This window comes from Ruditapes philippinarum, unplaced genomic scaffold (assembly GCF_026571515.1).
Source record: "Ruditapes philippinarum isolate M1 unplaced genomic scaffold, ASM2657151v2 ctg2596_1_1_1_1, whole genome shotgun sequence".
NCBI classification, from domain to species: Eukaryota; Metazoa; Mollusca; class Bivalvia; order Venerida; family Veneridae; genus Ruditapes; species Ruditapes philippinarum.
In genome coordinates, this window is record NW_026863536.1 from 135,468 (window position 1) to 149,910 (window position 14,443).

At 31.4% G+C, this 14,443-nt stretch overlaps 1 protein-coding gene across 1 annotated transcript; it reads right to left on the bottom strand.

The window, feature by feature from the left end:
- Positions 1 to 243: 243 nt before the first annotated feature.
- LOC132722368 (UDP-GalNAc:beta-1,3-N-acetylgalactosaminyltransferase 1-like) lies at positions 244 to 2,266 on the bottom strand. Its single transcript, XM_060706864.1, has one exon. The coding sequence runs from the start codon at positions 1,923 to 1,925 to the stop codon at positions 534 to 536; it is 1,392 nt and encodes a 463-aa protein (XP_060562847.1). The 5' UTR covers positions 1,926 to 2,266; the 3' UTR covers positions 244 to 533.
- Between the last annotated feature and the right edge of the window lie 12,177 nt (positions 2,267 to 14,443).

Consider the following 14,443-nt stretch of genomic DNA (forward strand, 5'->3'; position numbering starts at 1 on the left):
CCAATTGTAAAATAAATGCCATGTTTTTAAAGAAAAAAAACGTATGATCCTTGCTTGAAGGTAAATGATTTACAGATCTTGTTCATGATAGGGATGCTTTAATTTATGAGAGCAATGTCACTCAATACTGAATATATATGAAACATAGTGATATTTAATAGCATCCGCAGATGGTAATGAATAAAACGATGACCTCTCTTATGCAACATATTCGTATTATTTTGTAATAAGACAAACAGCGACTTTTTTTTAGAATCAAAATATTTTTATTACAACGTGTATTCACTTGTAAGGACAACTAACGAACAATATATAAATATGGCATGACAAGAAATAAATAACACGTGACATAAGTAACAAGCAGATGAGAAATAAAATAAATCATTCCGGTAAAACATTCTATTATGTATTTAACAAATTTAACAAGAATGCTGAAGTTGAGCTAATGATATTAATAAAATGGTTTTGCAAGAGACACTAAATTCATTCTGAAACATTGTCGTCTGTATATAGGCCTACTTACACGCCGAGTATCATATATTTCCGTTTCCGGTTTCTAATTTATTTACCAGCTTTCCTACAATAAGTTGTTTACCTTTCATTATGAGATCGAGTTTAGCTTTTTCATCTGAAATTTGTTTCACAGATTTATTATTTTCAAATGAACTAGAAGCTGTGCTTGTATCATACTGAAAAGTTGTTTGCTCCGTCGTCAGTAGTCTCTTTTCCATGAGATATTTTTGGTGAAGATTGACCATATTTGACCAAATCTCCACCATAACTTCACGTTTTCCAGCACCTGCTACCAGAAAGTCACAAGCCCGAGAAGCGTTTCTATAGCATTTAATTGCACTTTGGCCATTTAACTGATGGCTCCCTTTCTTTAAACCATTATAATGTATCCCCGGTACATTTCCGGGAGCCAGCCCATATAAATAGACATCGTCAACCCAAAAAAATGGCGTCAGTGACGCAGATCTATAAATGGCCGGTATGACGTCATTTGTAAACATAACCATAAAACCGCTGCAATACCTGGGGTAGAACTTCTGTCCTTTAAAATGGCTTTCGTCGACATACCATTTACTCTTTCGTTCTCTAATGATTAACATTGTTCCTGGGTAAATATGATTACATAATATTTGTTTTGTTTTGCCTTTATACTTCGGCAGATATTCTATGAAAAACTTAAACATATTTACTATCACATCATCGTCTACTTTAAGGATATATTTTGCATTTCTACATTTCTCTGATATCCATTTGAATCCCATAACACCCTTGTGTGTCAAATTTCTATATGCATCAATAAAGTCACCTTGAAGTAAATCCCGATGCGCTTTATATTCCATTTCTAATTTCATCTGAAGCTCCTTGTTTTTAACACGTCCTAGCAAGAAGAGGACGCGCGCACTGCCCAAATGCGAATAGTACGTGTCGTTCAGCCACGTGTCCCTCATAGCTTGTCTTCTTTCAAAATGATCTGGTGCCGTGTGCACAATCACTAGAACTGATAAATTCCGAACTGACGTACAAAGTTCCGGATTTTCCATCATGTACGGAGCGTTCACAGTTAATGGATATTTGGTTTTAGTAGCATTTATGAGACGTTTTAAATTTGGTTTAGGAGTTATTTTAGATACGAACGAGCTTGTAACGACCTTGACCTTTAGCTGTTCGGTCGGTGCTCTATATACTGGGTTTACTCTGGACAGCACTCCATTGTTTGCGGTTGTAATACTAGCTATTTTTCTTGAGTTGAAGATTAAAATCTGTCTTTTCTGGGTTTCATTTATATATTGTATCATTAACACCATAGCAAACATTGCCAGAAAGCCGACAACAATTACACATTTCTTAGAATTGCGTTTAAAGGTAGACAATAAACACGAAATATTCGACACTGTGTTAATCTTGCCCTGCATTTGTTCGTTTAATATCGAGTTGTTTTGCTTATTTAATCAACATGGTGAATTAGGAAATAGTTCTGCGTCAGCTCCTTGAAAAACAATGTGGAAACGTTTGTTCTTTTAACCACCTACAGTTGTCGGGAATTGATTCGAAAGTCGGCGGTTATTTTGCTATACACCTATTTACCAATGTCTTACTGTGTACCGAGAAGTTTGGTAGGTTTGTTGTTTGGATAGGTCAGAATCTGAAAAATACAAGACATTTTTATATTAAATTCGTCATGTACATGTATAAGGATTTTTTAGGAAATATGGTTTAAAGGCCCATTGTGCTTTTACTTTTATTTTTCAAAAGCTTTCTTTATTTTTAATGTCCTGTTATATTTTCTAATTAACTGAATCATCTTTTGCTTCTTGATACTTTTTGGCAAAATTAATTAAGTACAGTTATAAAAACTTAGTATTTTGTTTGGAAGTCAAACTACTACTTCATTACATTTTGCTACTTTTATGACAAATTATTTCTTATTCAGCGTCACTTTCTTCATTTGAAAATCATCTAACACACTCTAAAAACCATTATTTAACAGTTATAAAACTCATATTTGCCCTTCCTAAAGAAGTAAGATTTTACACACAACAAAATAAAAAGTTTATGAGAAATAAAGGTAAAAGCATTATGAGCATTTAAAACCTTAGCGTGCTGAATTTGTGTAAAGATTTGTCCTGCTTACATGTATTTGATTCGGTCCATTCCAGGTTTCAGAGAATACTAAAAATATCAGGAACAGTATCTATAGAGCCCGGTCAGACTTCATCGATGAGATAAGCTTAAATTTGTATCACTACTCACCAGTTATAATTTATCAAACCAGAATACAAGATCTTGAGATTTTTATGATGATGATGATGATGATGATGATGATGATGATGATGATGATTACTTTTTTTATTGTTATTATTTTTATGTATTTATTTATTTATTTTTTTATTCATTCATTCATTCATTCATTCATTCATTCATTCATTCATTCATTAAAAATTCTGTTTTTATTTGTTTGGGTCGTCAGACCAAACAAATAATGGTAGCGAAATTTCAGACTCTAATGCTGTTTATTGCAAATGCCGAAAGTAGTCCGCTTTTTTAAGCGGTTACTTCCCTTTATATGTACACTAACGCCGAAAAAATCAGGGGAGATCACTGCGTGAAGATGGTCAAATGACAGGCGCATTAATTTTCAAGCAAAATAATTCCCGAATAATCGAAGATTTCTAATATTGTTTTATTCTTTATAGATATACATGCTTATAGTAAGCTCCATGATTATTTACATCTGTGTTAGGAAGCGAGAGGTCTGGAGTTCAAATCCCAGTTAAGGCAACTCTTTTTTTTTTCAAATTGTTTAAGTCAAATAAACACTGGATTGAATATCAGTGTTGCAATTAGTCTTATAGCCAATTTACTACAATTAAAACGCTGGAAAGCATTGGTGGCACTATACAAAAACAAATTGGTTTATAATCTCACAACCTGCACCTTTCTTACATTCTGAGACCCAAACAAATTCAGCGCCTTCTGTGCTTTGATTTGTAATTGCGGTTGTATACCACACTTAAGTGAAAGTATACATATATGTATATAATTATGCTTATAAAACAATTTTCAAACATCGAGGAATATGTAAAATATGTACTGCAAATATATACATATTATATGTAATCATTAAAATATATGCATTCATTTCTTATTGAAAAATTTGACTTAGACTTTATAGAAATAATTTTTTTTATTACCTCCCTTTATTTACATGAAATGTTAAATTCGGTAATATCTTTATAAATAATGCTTTTTATAACTTACAAAATTGATAAATCTTAATTTGAACATCATATTTGTGATATAAAAGCATAAAAAAATTTGTGTAACAGGATCTTTAATTTATTTATTAATTAAATCATTTATTTATAAATTAATTAATTAATTTATTTATTTATTATTAATTAATTAATTTATTTATTTATTTATTTATTTATTTATTTATTTATTTATTTATTTATTATAATTATCTTTATTAATATATTATTATTATTATTTTATTTATCATTATTATTATTATTATTATTATTATTATTTATTTATTTATTTATTTTCTTGACGGAGTTTAGAAAAAATAAAACGGTATAGGTTATAAAACATTGATGAAAGTATTATATTATGAACATGGATTTAAATTACCCAACAACCATTTGACACGTTTAAGACATTATTAACAATGTCTAGCCGTGACAATTCCGTCAATATAGACTTTAGAGCTGTCATTACTTGTCATCTGAACATATGTTAATCAGCGTGTATACCTTCACAATGTTATAACATATTCTTCTTCTATGTGATTGATGTATCGTATCGTATAATAATAAAACCATCATATGAGCTGATATCTACGTCTATATTTAAATATTTAGCTGAAAAAGCCATTAAGCGTTATATATCCCCTTTTCATATAGAACTTGGATGGAATTCCTTTTTCCCCCATTTTCCCTCATTTTGGACACTGACATTTTTAAATTTTGGAAGGTGTTTGAGTCTCTTACTTTAAAGACAAAAAACCTGTTGCCTTAGAATTGTGTCAATGTTAATGAAATGGAATTAAGTCATTAAAAACGTACTGTGTCATTCGGCTGTTTTTGCCCCATCTTTTCATCGATTGTTTTATTAGTATTTATTTAGAGTCACATTAAATTCCGAAATCGGTTGTCGTAAATGTTCCGTTATGACATTCGGTAACTTCCTTAAGAATGATTATTATTATTAGATCTATGACTATTTTTCCTGTTACGTTAATCGACGATATTTGTGCCGCGTCATGACAAAACCAACATAATGGGTTTGCGACCAGCATGGATCCTGACCAGCCTGCGCATCCGCGCAGTCTGATCAGGATCCATGCTGTTCGCTATCAGTTTCTCTACTTGTTATACGGTTTGTTAGCGAACAGCATGGATCCTGAGCTGGATTCATGCTGGTCGCAAACCCATTATGTTGGTTTTGTCGTGACGCGGCTCATTTATATTTTTCATTTTTGTCACACCCACATGTGCATCATATATGTAGGTTTAAAAAGTTGCCCCTTTCTTCACTTCAGTGTTATAATATTTTTTCTGGTCCTTCCAGTACATTGAATATCGCTTTAGCCGGTGCTAGGGTGCGTGGGAGATGTCGCACTTTTTCATTATCTCATGTACAGACTCAATCAAACCGAGTCTGCAATTTTCATATAATTGTATTGTTTTCAGTGATCCGAGAGATCCCCTCTTTTCTAGATTTTAGAGGTGTTTAAACAATACTTCACCCACTGAGTAAAGAAAATAAAAATGTTTATTGAAATTTAACAAAAAATTCTCATTTTGTCTCTTATTAAATAAAAAAAACTCTGTCATATAGGTTGTAATTTTCTAAAGATAAATAAATAAATCAACCACAAAATTCGAGACTACAAATAATTTTGCACATTATTAATTAATATTTACAATAGGTTTTATATATAATAAAAAAATAACGTAACTTCGGTTTACGGCATTTTCCGTCGTACGGTGTTATATTGTATACGGAAATAATTTCGTATAAATATATGCGTGTGTAGCAATTAAAACTGTTCTCATATAAAATCATTGTCATGAAACGCCTAGAAATCGTAAATTAATTCAGACTCATAAAAGTAAAAATTCGTTACAGTTTTATTTTCTTTGAATTCAGTTATGCATATGGTTTACTTTAGATATTAAACCATTTCTAGTTTTAATGATGCATTGCAAATTTGTCATTTATTACAATGTTTAAGTGTATGGCTAAGAAAATTACATTATTTAGCGTGCAATTTAATTAAATTTATGTCATAGCAACGACCATATAAATATTAATACCAACAGGCACTTCATCATAATAATATGACTTTTATAGCTTATTGTGGCCAACTGAAAATCTATCTAAATTGAAATGCGTTAAATACTTTTTTATTCTGGATTATTTTCAAATAAAATGAATAAATATAGTAAAAATTAGTAGTAAAATATATAATGTGTGAAAAGGTTTTATCTTCGTCATATCTGGTGCCTACCATATTGTCGCTGTTGATATTTATTTACTTGAACAACTTACTTAATTAATCAGAAGTTTAATTAATGTCACAATTAAACGTGTACCTCTGTTTATTTACTAAGACTTTAACTCAACTGTATAGGATTAGAACGTCAAACACTTTAAGACAAATTTTAAATGTATGCAATGTTCTTTCTGGTGATTTGATTTAAACCCCTGTTAAATGGATGTTCCTCGAGAACACAGAAAAATTGTAGACTCGGTTTAAAAATTTATGTTCATGAGAGATAATTAAATTGCACAAGCATCTGGCATGCCCCCTAGCACCGGCTACGGTATTAATCAATCTTCAGCATTATAATTATTGGAATCAATGCTGAAGGGCTAGAAAATTGTAACAACATCATGAAAGAGATTTTTAAAGGGACTCTACTGAGGTTTTTTTGGCATGAAATATTTTACCAAGATTTGTGTACATTTTAATGTCGGTTTAGACCAATAACTTGTGTGCAAGTTTTCAGATTATTCCTTTAACTTTTTTTTTCCAGAATCATTTATGGTGCAAAATGTCTCCAAAATGAAAATCAATGCTTTTTGTTGCTTTTCATTCAAATCGAATTAAGAATCTCACGAAATGTCGATATTCGATTTAATTTTGAGCATATTTTCATCATCCTTTACTTTAAATGCTTCACTTGATCTGAGTAAGAACTAAAAACATGTTTTAAGGTTTTATGACCTCAGTGAAGTTCCTTTAAGCATACATAAACTAATATAGACAAACAGATGTGCCTTTGTTTAACGATCCTGTGACGACTGTATCATTTTAAAGCGATATAAATAATATTACTTCTGTCAAAACAAGCTTCCAGGCGACAACAAAACAAATATTTTAAAAACAAGCTCTATATATCAAGATTTAGAGAAATGTATTTACGCTTTATACATGCTATATGTATATGCAAAAACTTGATTTACTGTTTATATATTTATTTAGTTATAACCAAAAGGAACACCTTTGCATATTCAATATGCAAATATTAAAGTGGATCGATCTATACAATGGGCACATTTTCCATAAGTATTTCATTGGAAATGTATCATTCTTTCAAAATATTTCTTGAAAAAAATATTAAAGGAGTTCGAAGTGATTCAGTATAAAAAATTTTATGATAAGTAATACAATTGTGTCCGGGAACAATTCATTATCTGCAATATTTTATATCGGATCATGTATCTCACACTTTCCAAAAATAATCCATGTATGATTCGTTCGTGGTTTGATTTCATGTATGTTACCAAATACTATCAACATATTTATTAAGCATTTCAGATCATCCATTACATATAGACCAATTCACTTTAACGGATAATTTTACAAACATGAGTGTAACAAATATACGTAATGTTTTCCGTTCAACATTTTTATGAATCAGTTTATAATATGACCTTTTCCTGTAAATGCATAACCTGTCTGTGAAAATAATGTTTTTTATTATATACTTATCAATGAAATATTGAGAAATATTGATGAAATAAAATGCGTATTTTCATTTTCCGTATTTTCACTGTAATAAATTATTTTTCACTGCAGTGAAACATATTTTCCGTATTTTCACTGGCGTTTTGCCGGACTACTTTTTCTGAATTCAGCCAATACACAAGATTTTAAGGGAAATCTTACAAATTGTAATATCAAAAAGAAAAATGTATATAATAAACAGAAAATTCAAGTTTTTTTTCTATAAATACAGGATTTATTTTCATCTTGTGGTATGAAAATTTTCATATTTCACTCGTGGCTACTGCCACTCATGAAATATTTATTTTCATACCACTCGATGAAAATAAATCATGTATTTATAGAAAAACTTGAATATCCTCTATGTATATTACGTTATGAATGGGCTTGAAAGACTTATTTGATTGAAAAATATTGGCATTTAATTGCCATGGACAATATACTTGACTTTATGTACTATATTCTCCCTTTATTTTTTTGTATTTAATTTATTTATTTAATTAATTATCTATCTTCTTTCTTTCTTCTATAACATTACATTTTCACACATGTCCTTAATGTATTGTGTATGTCAAACGAATAAGAAAAGAAAAGCGTACTTACTTACATAATGAATGCATATTTTATTTATTTGTTCAGTAACGTTCGCAGAACCTTACGTTCAAGAAGTAAGGATGTGTGTATAAATTGACATTACGAAGTTCATTCCGTACACAGCGTGCGTGATGGTTGGGTTAAAAAGTGAATTATGGTATTAAAAATAAATGTATGTCCGGTAAAATGTCCGCACCCCAATGGCTGCTCTCCGTTTCAGCATCGCTCAATTACGCAGAAAATGCTTATTTTTATGAATAGAAAAAATATAATAATAAAACATCGAGCATTCTTATTTGTCAAATAGATTTGGAGATGTCAGCTTGTTTAACATATGTATATTTATGCTGGTGTGTTGAAAAGTGTTACTTTAACGTATAAATTATGGTTAAGTCAAACTGTCCAGAAAACAGGTCAAAAATTGTATTAAACCGGACGGCAAACTAATTCATTCATTCATTCATTCATCCGTCCATCCGTCAGTGCGTGCCAACATTTGGGGTCTATGTGCTTTTTCTTTGATTTTGTGTGGCACTTTACCACATAACCCAGTAAACTTACCGGTTTACTTTCGTTTTATGCAATGTCCTTCCTTTTTAACTAAGATTATGAACGGAATAATGCTCATAGACCATTGGATGTTTGCCCATCCATCCATCTATTCCATTCTATTCTATTCTATTCCATTCCATTCCATTCTATTCTATTCTATTCTATTCTATTCTATTCTATTCTATTCTATGCTTTCTTAAAAAGGAGTGACTCCGAGGTTCCTTACGTTATATATACGTAACTTGTTGACATTTATTTACACATCATGTCAGATAAAACAATACAGAAGTCGATGTATGATAATTTATATGATTTTTAATGAATACTACATCATCGTCGGTAAACATTATCATAACAAGTCAAAGTTAATTACTCATACATTGCACAGACGTTATAAACAATGCAATCACTCCCACTTACATATGTACATAAAAATACATTCAAATAATTCGTTAAACATAATGACTAAAATAATTACGTAGAAATGTGAGGTGTGGTCATTTCGCGTATTAATAATCACGTTCGAGTTTTTGTCTAAGGTTTCTTCCGGTTCGGATATTTTAGTTAAAGGCACATTATGCCTCCGAAATTAATATATTTTTTCTTCTTAAGAAGGGATTATCATATGTTAAGCAGTGTTTTAAAGGCCATTATGCCCGCGAAATGCTTTCATTTTTATTTCTCAAAATATGTTTATTTTTGGTGTACTTTTAAAGTTTCCATGGTCATTTACCTTAACTGTCTTCTTTTTCTGTTGCTTTTTTGACAAATGTTGTACTATATTTATATTGACTTAGTATTTTGTATGAAGGTCAAAATACTACTTTGTTTACATTTTGCTATTTCTATGATTTACTGCTATTTCCTTTAGGTAAAAAGCATCTAACATGCTCTAAAACCATTATTTAAACGTTATAATACTCAAAAATAGTAAATAATTATTCATTACTGAGACAAAATGTTCCTTTTGTAACAGATTTAAAGCATACTAGATGGAAGGAGCGCTGAATGTGAATAATTTATCATAAGGGTAACAAAACGCAAACAAAGTGTTATTTTGACTTACATACAAAATACTAATTAACTAATAACAAAAAGCAAATGGTACAGTTATATGGTATAATGAGTATTTTTTCAGAACGTGTAATAGTACAGCAAAAAATAGAAGTTTTGAGGAATGAAAATAATAACATATTTGGCCTTAATCAGCCTTTGAAATTAGTTTCAAATTATTCTTACTGATTTGCGTTGTTATATAAACGCCCATATTACACAATTACATAATTTGTTACAGTTGTTAAACAAATACTATACCAACATGCGTTAAGGCAATCAAATGGCCGACGTTTGAATAATTTCCATGCCTAATAAACAATATATGTTTCAGACGATGAACTGTATTGACCTTTGATATTTTGATTCATGTAGTCTAAAATGTTTGCAGAAGATATTTTTGAGAGCTCTTTAGCTAAACTACAGAACTAACAAACAGATTTGTTCGCTGATATCACAATAGATAACGATGATAAGAACGATAATAGTTTTTAATGATAATATGATGATGATGATAATAATAATAATAATGATCGTCGTCGTCGTCGTCGTCATCATCAATTTAAGAATTAAAAAAATAGTAATGATAATAATATAAAATCATCATCATTATCATAAACATAATTATAATAGTAACGATTATCATCATAATGGTAATTATTATAACAAGCAATAAATCACTCAACAACTTCTAACGCTGAGCCCCTCCTTCCTATGTTCAGCAATGACTTACGTTTTGTAACATTATATTTTCTATTCTTATTTTACTTCTTAAGCATAGATTTTTCTATCTACAGATATTACCATTTTTTGGGGTCATAACATAAAAAGTTATGCTAATATGACCCCCAAAAATGGTGGTCTTAAAAATGAAATGGACTTTTTTGTTCCATATTTTTTATAAGAAAAAAAAAAGAAATCTACCATTTACATCATTTTAAAATTTTAAAGAGATGTAAGTTAACAACACTTTGACAATATTTAACAGAAACAATTTTACGACACCAGGAAGCTGACTAGTATGCCCACGGAGTTAACCGTTCGAACGGTTTTGAAATTAACGGAATTACATGAGATGTAAGTCAGCATGTTAAAGAATTTTACCCAAAATGTATTTAAATATTTCTTTTATTTCTTCTTTCTTTTCAGTAAAAAAAACCCTCACAGTTCTTCAAGCATCAGTGCATGGCTTATTATAAACTGACCAAACATACCCACGATTAAAATATGTCCGTTTTGTAATATTAACATTTGAAATCTTATAAGTAATATGTTTCATTTATTTTAAAACAAACAATTCTGAATTCATACGATTACTTTAAAAACTCAAAATGTTAGTACTTAAGATTTTCTTGGTGTTTAATTAATTTCTTACTCAGGTGCGATTATAATTATACTGTAAGCACTATGCGATTTAAGTTTTTTACTCACAAAATTTAAAAAAGCTAATATTATATGTATCATTTAGTTATATTATATTATATATCGGATCAAATCATAATATAGAGCATTATCAAATTAAGATAATCCCAAAACAGAATTCATTTAAATTGAAAACAATGATTTAATGAATTAAGATAGGTTACCCCGGTGTTGTTTTTCTCGGTTAAATCCCGTTCATAAATTGTAGTAAAATTTCAGAAAGCACCAAGGAGAACATTCCGTGTTTTAACCTAACGTTATAATACTGAAATGGTCGCGCTAAATAATGCATTCAGTTATTCATGTAATAAAGAATAGCTCGGTGAGTAGGACAGTCGTATGTCAAAACGGTGATGACAGCAGAATTCGCCTCGAGCCATACCTTGTAACAAGTTTTCTTGTGTTTTTTTCTCTATATTCAAATATACCTGACGATGATGTTTATTAAATATGATATGATTTATGAATAATTTCCTATTGAAAGACAATTCTTTGGGGCTTTTTTAAAACCAATTTTTTAATAGTTTATATGATTAGAAGCTGGAAGCTATTAACATCACCAAAGGCACCTTTTTTTCAAAGAAAATCGGAACATTGATGGTCAATATTTGTAAGACAAATAATAATTATCATGTCAGTTTGCCGGTACCTAAACGTATCAAATTTATGATTTTTTTAAGGAAAATGTTACTTAAAAGTAAGCGAAATGTAATCGGTAAAAATAATGAGAAGCCAGAGATTGGTTTAACTTCAGACACAAAGGTTATAGATTTTTACAAGTGATCCAGACTACGCGCCCGACGCCCCATATATCACAACCGTAGACACTGAAAGTATTGTAAGGAAGGAGAGATAACTGGTTTAATAATTTATCTACCCCTAAGGTCAGATTGATTCCCCTGAATCCGGGAAAATTCTGCATGGGGAACTTGTCAATGTCATTTAATACACTGTAATATAACAACACGGGTTTTACATAATTACTTTTACATGTAACATGGAACATGTATTAAACTGGTAGTTTTGAAACTGTTTTGGCGTCACAAAATTCAATATCTTCTTAAGGAAACAAACTTAAGGAAACGTTTGTTTTGATCATTGTTCAACTTTTGAAAGACAACGTGTCTTCTCGATACACTTATTTCTATCATGGTTCAGCAATTTCGAAAACTAAAAACAAAAGATGCCACGGTGAGGTGTGTCACGCTCATCAATAAGAACATCAACAATTTCTCTGTAGAGGCGAGGGAACCTTCAATTAGTCTTCGTTCACCAATAAAAATTTAAAAAATATCATTTTAGGTTTAAATCCCGCTAGGGACTTTGGATAAGGTCATGACCACGTGTCCTCATATTAAAACAGTTTTGGGCAGTTCCAGGAAGTAATGTTTAACATAAATAAATACATTCTAAAAAAGATGAACCATGGATAAACCACGTGTGTACATGTTTTAATATTGTTTAAAGGATTTTTTTAAAGACTCGTCTCAGCTCTGCGAAACAACTTTATTTTTTACAATAAAGCCAGACAGCCATTTATTATAAGTTATTTGATGTTTCCGAAAAACGTTTGCTCAAATCCACAAAATTTCACTTCCAGCCTCATTGCGTCATAATGTGGGCATGATGTCAAAACGGCAATGTCTGCATGTCAACAGTCAATTTGTATATAAATAACGATGTTCAAAATATTTGCTAAAACAGGGACATATTTAGTAAGTTATATTAATAGAGTAGTGTTCAACGGCTAATGTTCACTATGCAAGTGGGGTTTAGTGGGTAATGTTCACTATGTGAGTCGTAAAAAATTGATAATATTCACTATGTAAGTCATAATAAATGGCAATATTCATTATGTGACTCGTGTTTAGTGGCTAATGTTCACTTTATGTGTTATAATAAATGGGTAATGTTCACTATGTGTGTCTTGTTTAGTTGGTAATTATCACTATGTGTGTCGTGTCAGTGGGTAATGTTCACTATGTGAGTCGTGTTCAGTTAGTGATGTTCATTATGTTAGCCGTGTTCAGTGAGTCACATTCATTATGTGAGCCGTGTTCAGCTAGTTATGCTCATTATGTGAGCCGTGTTCAGCAAGTAATGTTCATTAAGTGAGCCGTGTTCAGCGAGTTATATTCACTATGTGAGCCGTATTCTGTTAGTATTGTTCAATATGTGAGCCATATTCAGTGAGTAATGTTCACTAGGTGAGTCTTTTTCAGCGAGTTATGCTCACTATGTGAGCCGCGTGTTCATCGAGTAATGTTTACTATGTACATGAGCCGTGTTCAGCGAGTTATGCTCACTATGTGAGTCGTGTTCAACGAGTAATGTACATAATGTGATCGCTTTCATTAGCCGTGTTCAGCGAGTTATCTCACTATGTGAGTCGTGTTCAACGAGTAATGTACATTATGTGATCGCTTTCATTAGCCGTGTTCAGCGAGTTATCTCACTATGTGAGTCGTGTTCAACGAGTAATGTACATTATGTGATCGCTTTCATTAGCCGTGTTCAGCGAGTTATCTCACTATGTGAGTCGTGTTCAACGAGTAATGTACATTATGTGATCGCTTTCATTAGCCGTGTTCAGCGAGTTTATCTCACTATGTGAGTCGTGTTCAACGAGTAATGTACATTATGTGATCGCTTTCATTAGCCGTGTTCAGCGAGTTATCTCACTATGTGAGTCGTGTTCAACGAGTAATGTACATTATGTGATCGCTTTCATTAGCCGTGTTCAGCGAGTTATCTCACTATGTGAGTCGTGTTCAACGAGTAATGTACATTATGTGATCGCTTTCATTAGCCGTGTTCAGCGAGTTATCTCACTATGTGAGTCGTGTTCAACGAGTAATGTACATTATGTGATCGCTTTCATTAGCCGTGTTCAGCGAGTTATCTCACTATGTGAGTCGTGTTCAACGAGTAATGTACATTATGTGATCGCTTTCATTAGCCGTGTTCAGCGAGTTTATCTCACTATGTGAGTCGTGTTTCAACGAGTAATGTACATTATGTGATCGCTTTCATTAGCCGTGTTCAGCGAGTTATCTCACTATGTGAGTCGTGTTCAACGAGTAATGTACATTATGTGATCGCTTTCATTAGCCGTGTTCAGCGAGTTATCTCACTATGTGAGTCGTGTTCAACGAGTAATGTACATTATGTGATCGCTTTCATTAGCCGTGTTCAGCGAGTTATCTCACTATGTGAGTCGTGTTCAACGAGTAATGTTCATTATGTGATCGCTTTCATTAGCCGTGTTCAGCGAGTTATCTCACCATGTGA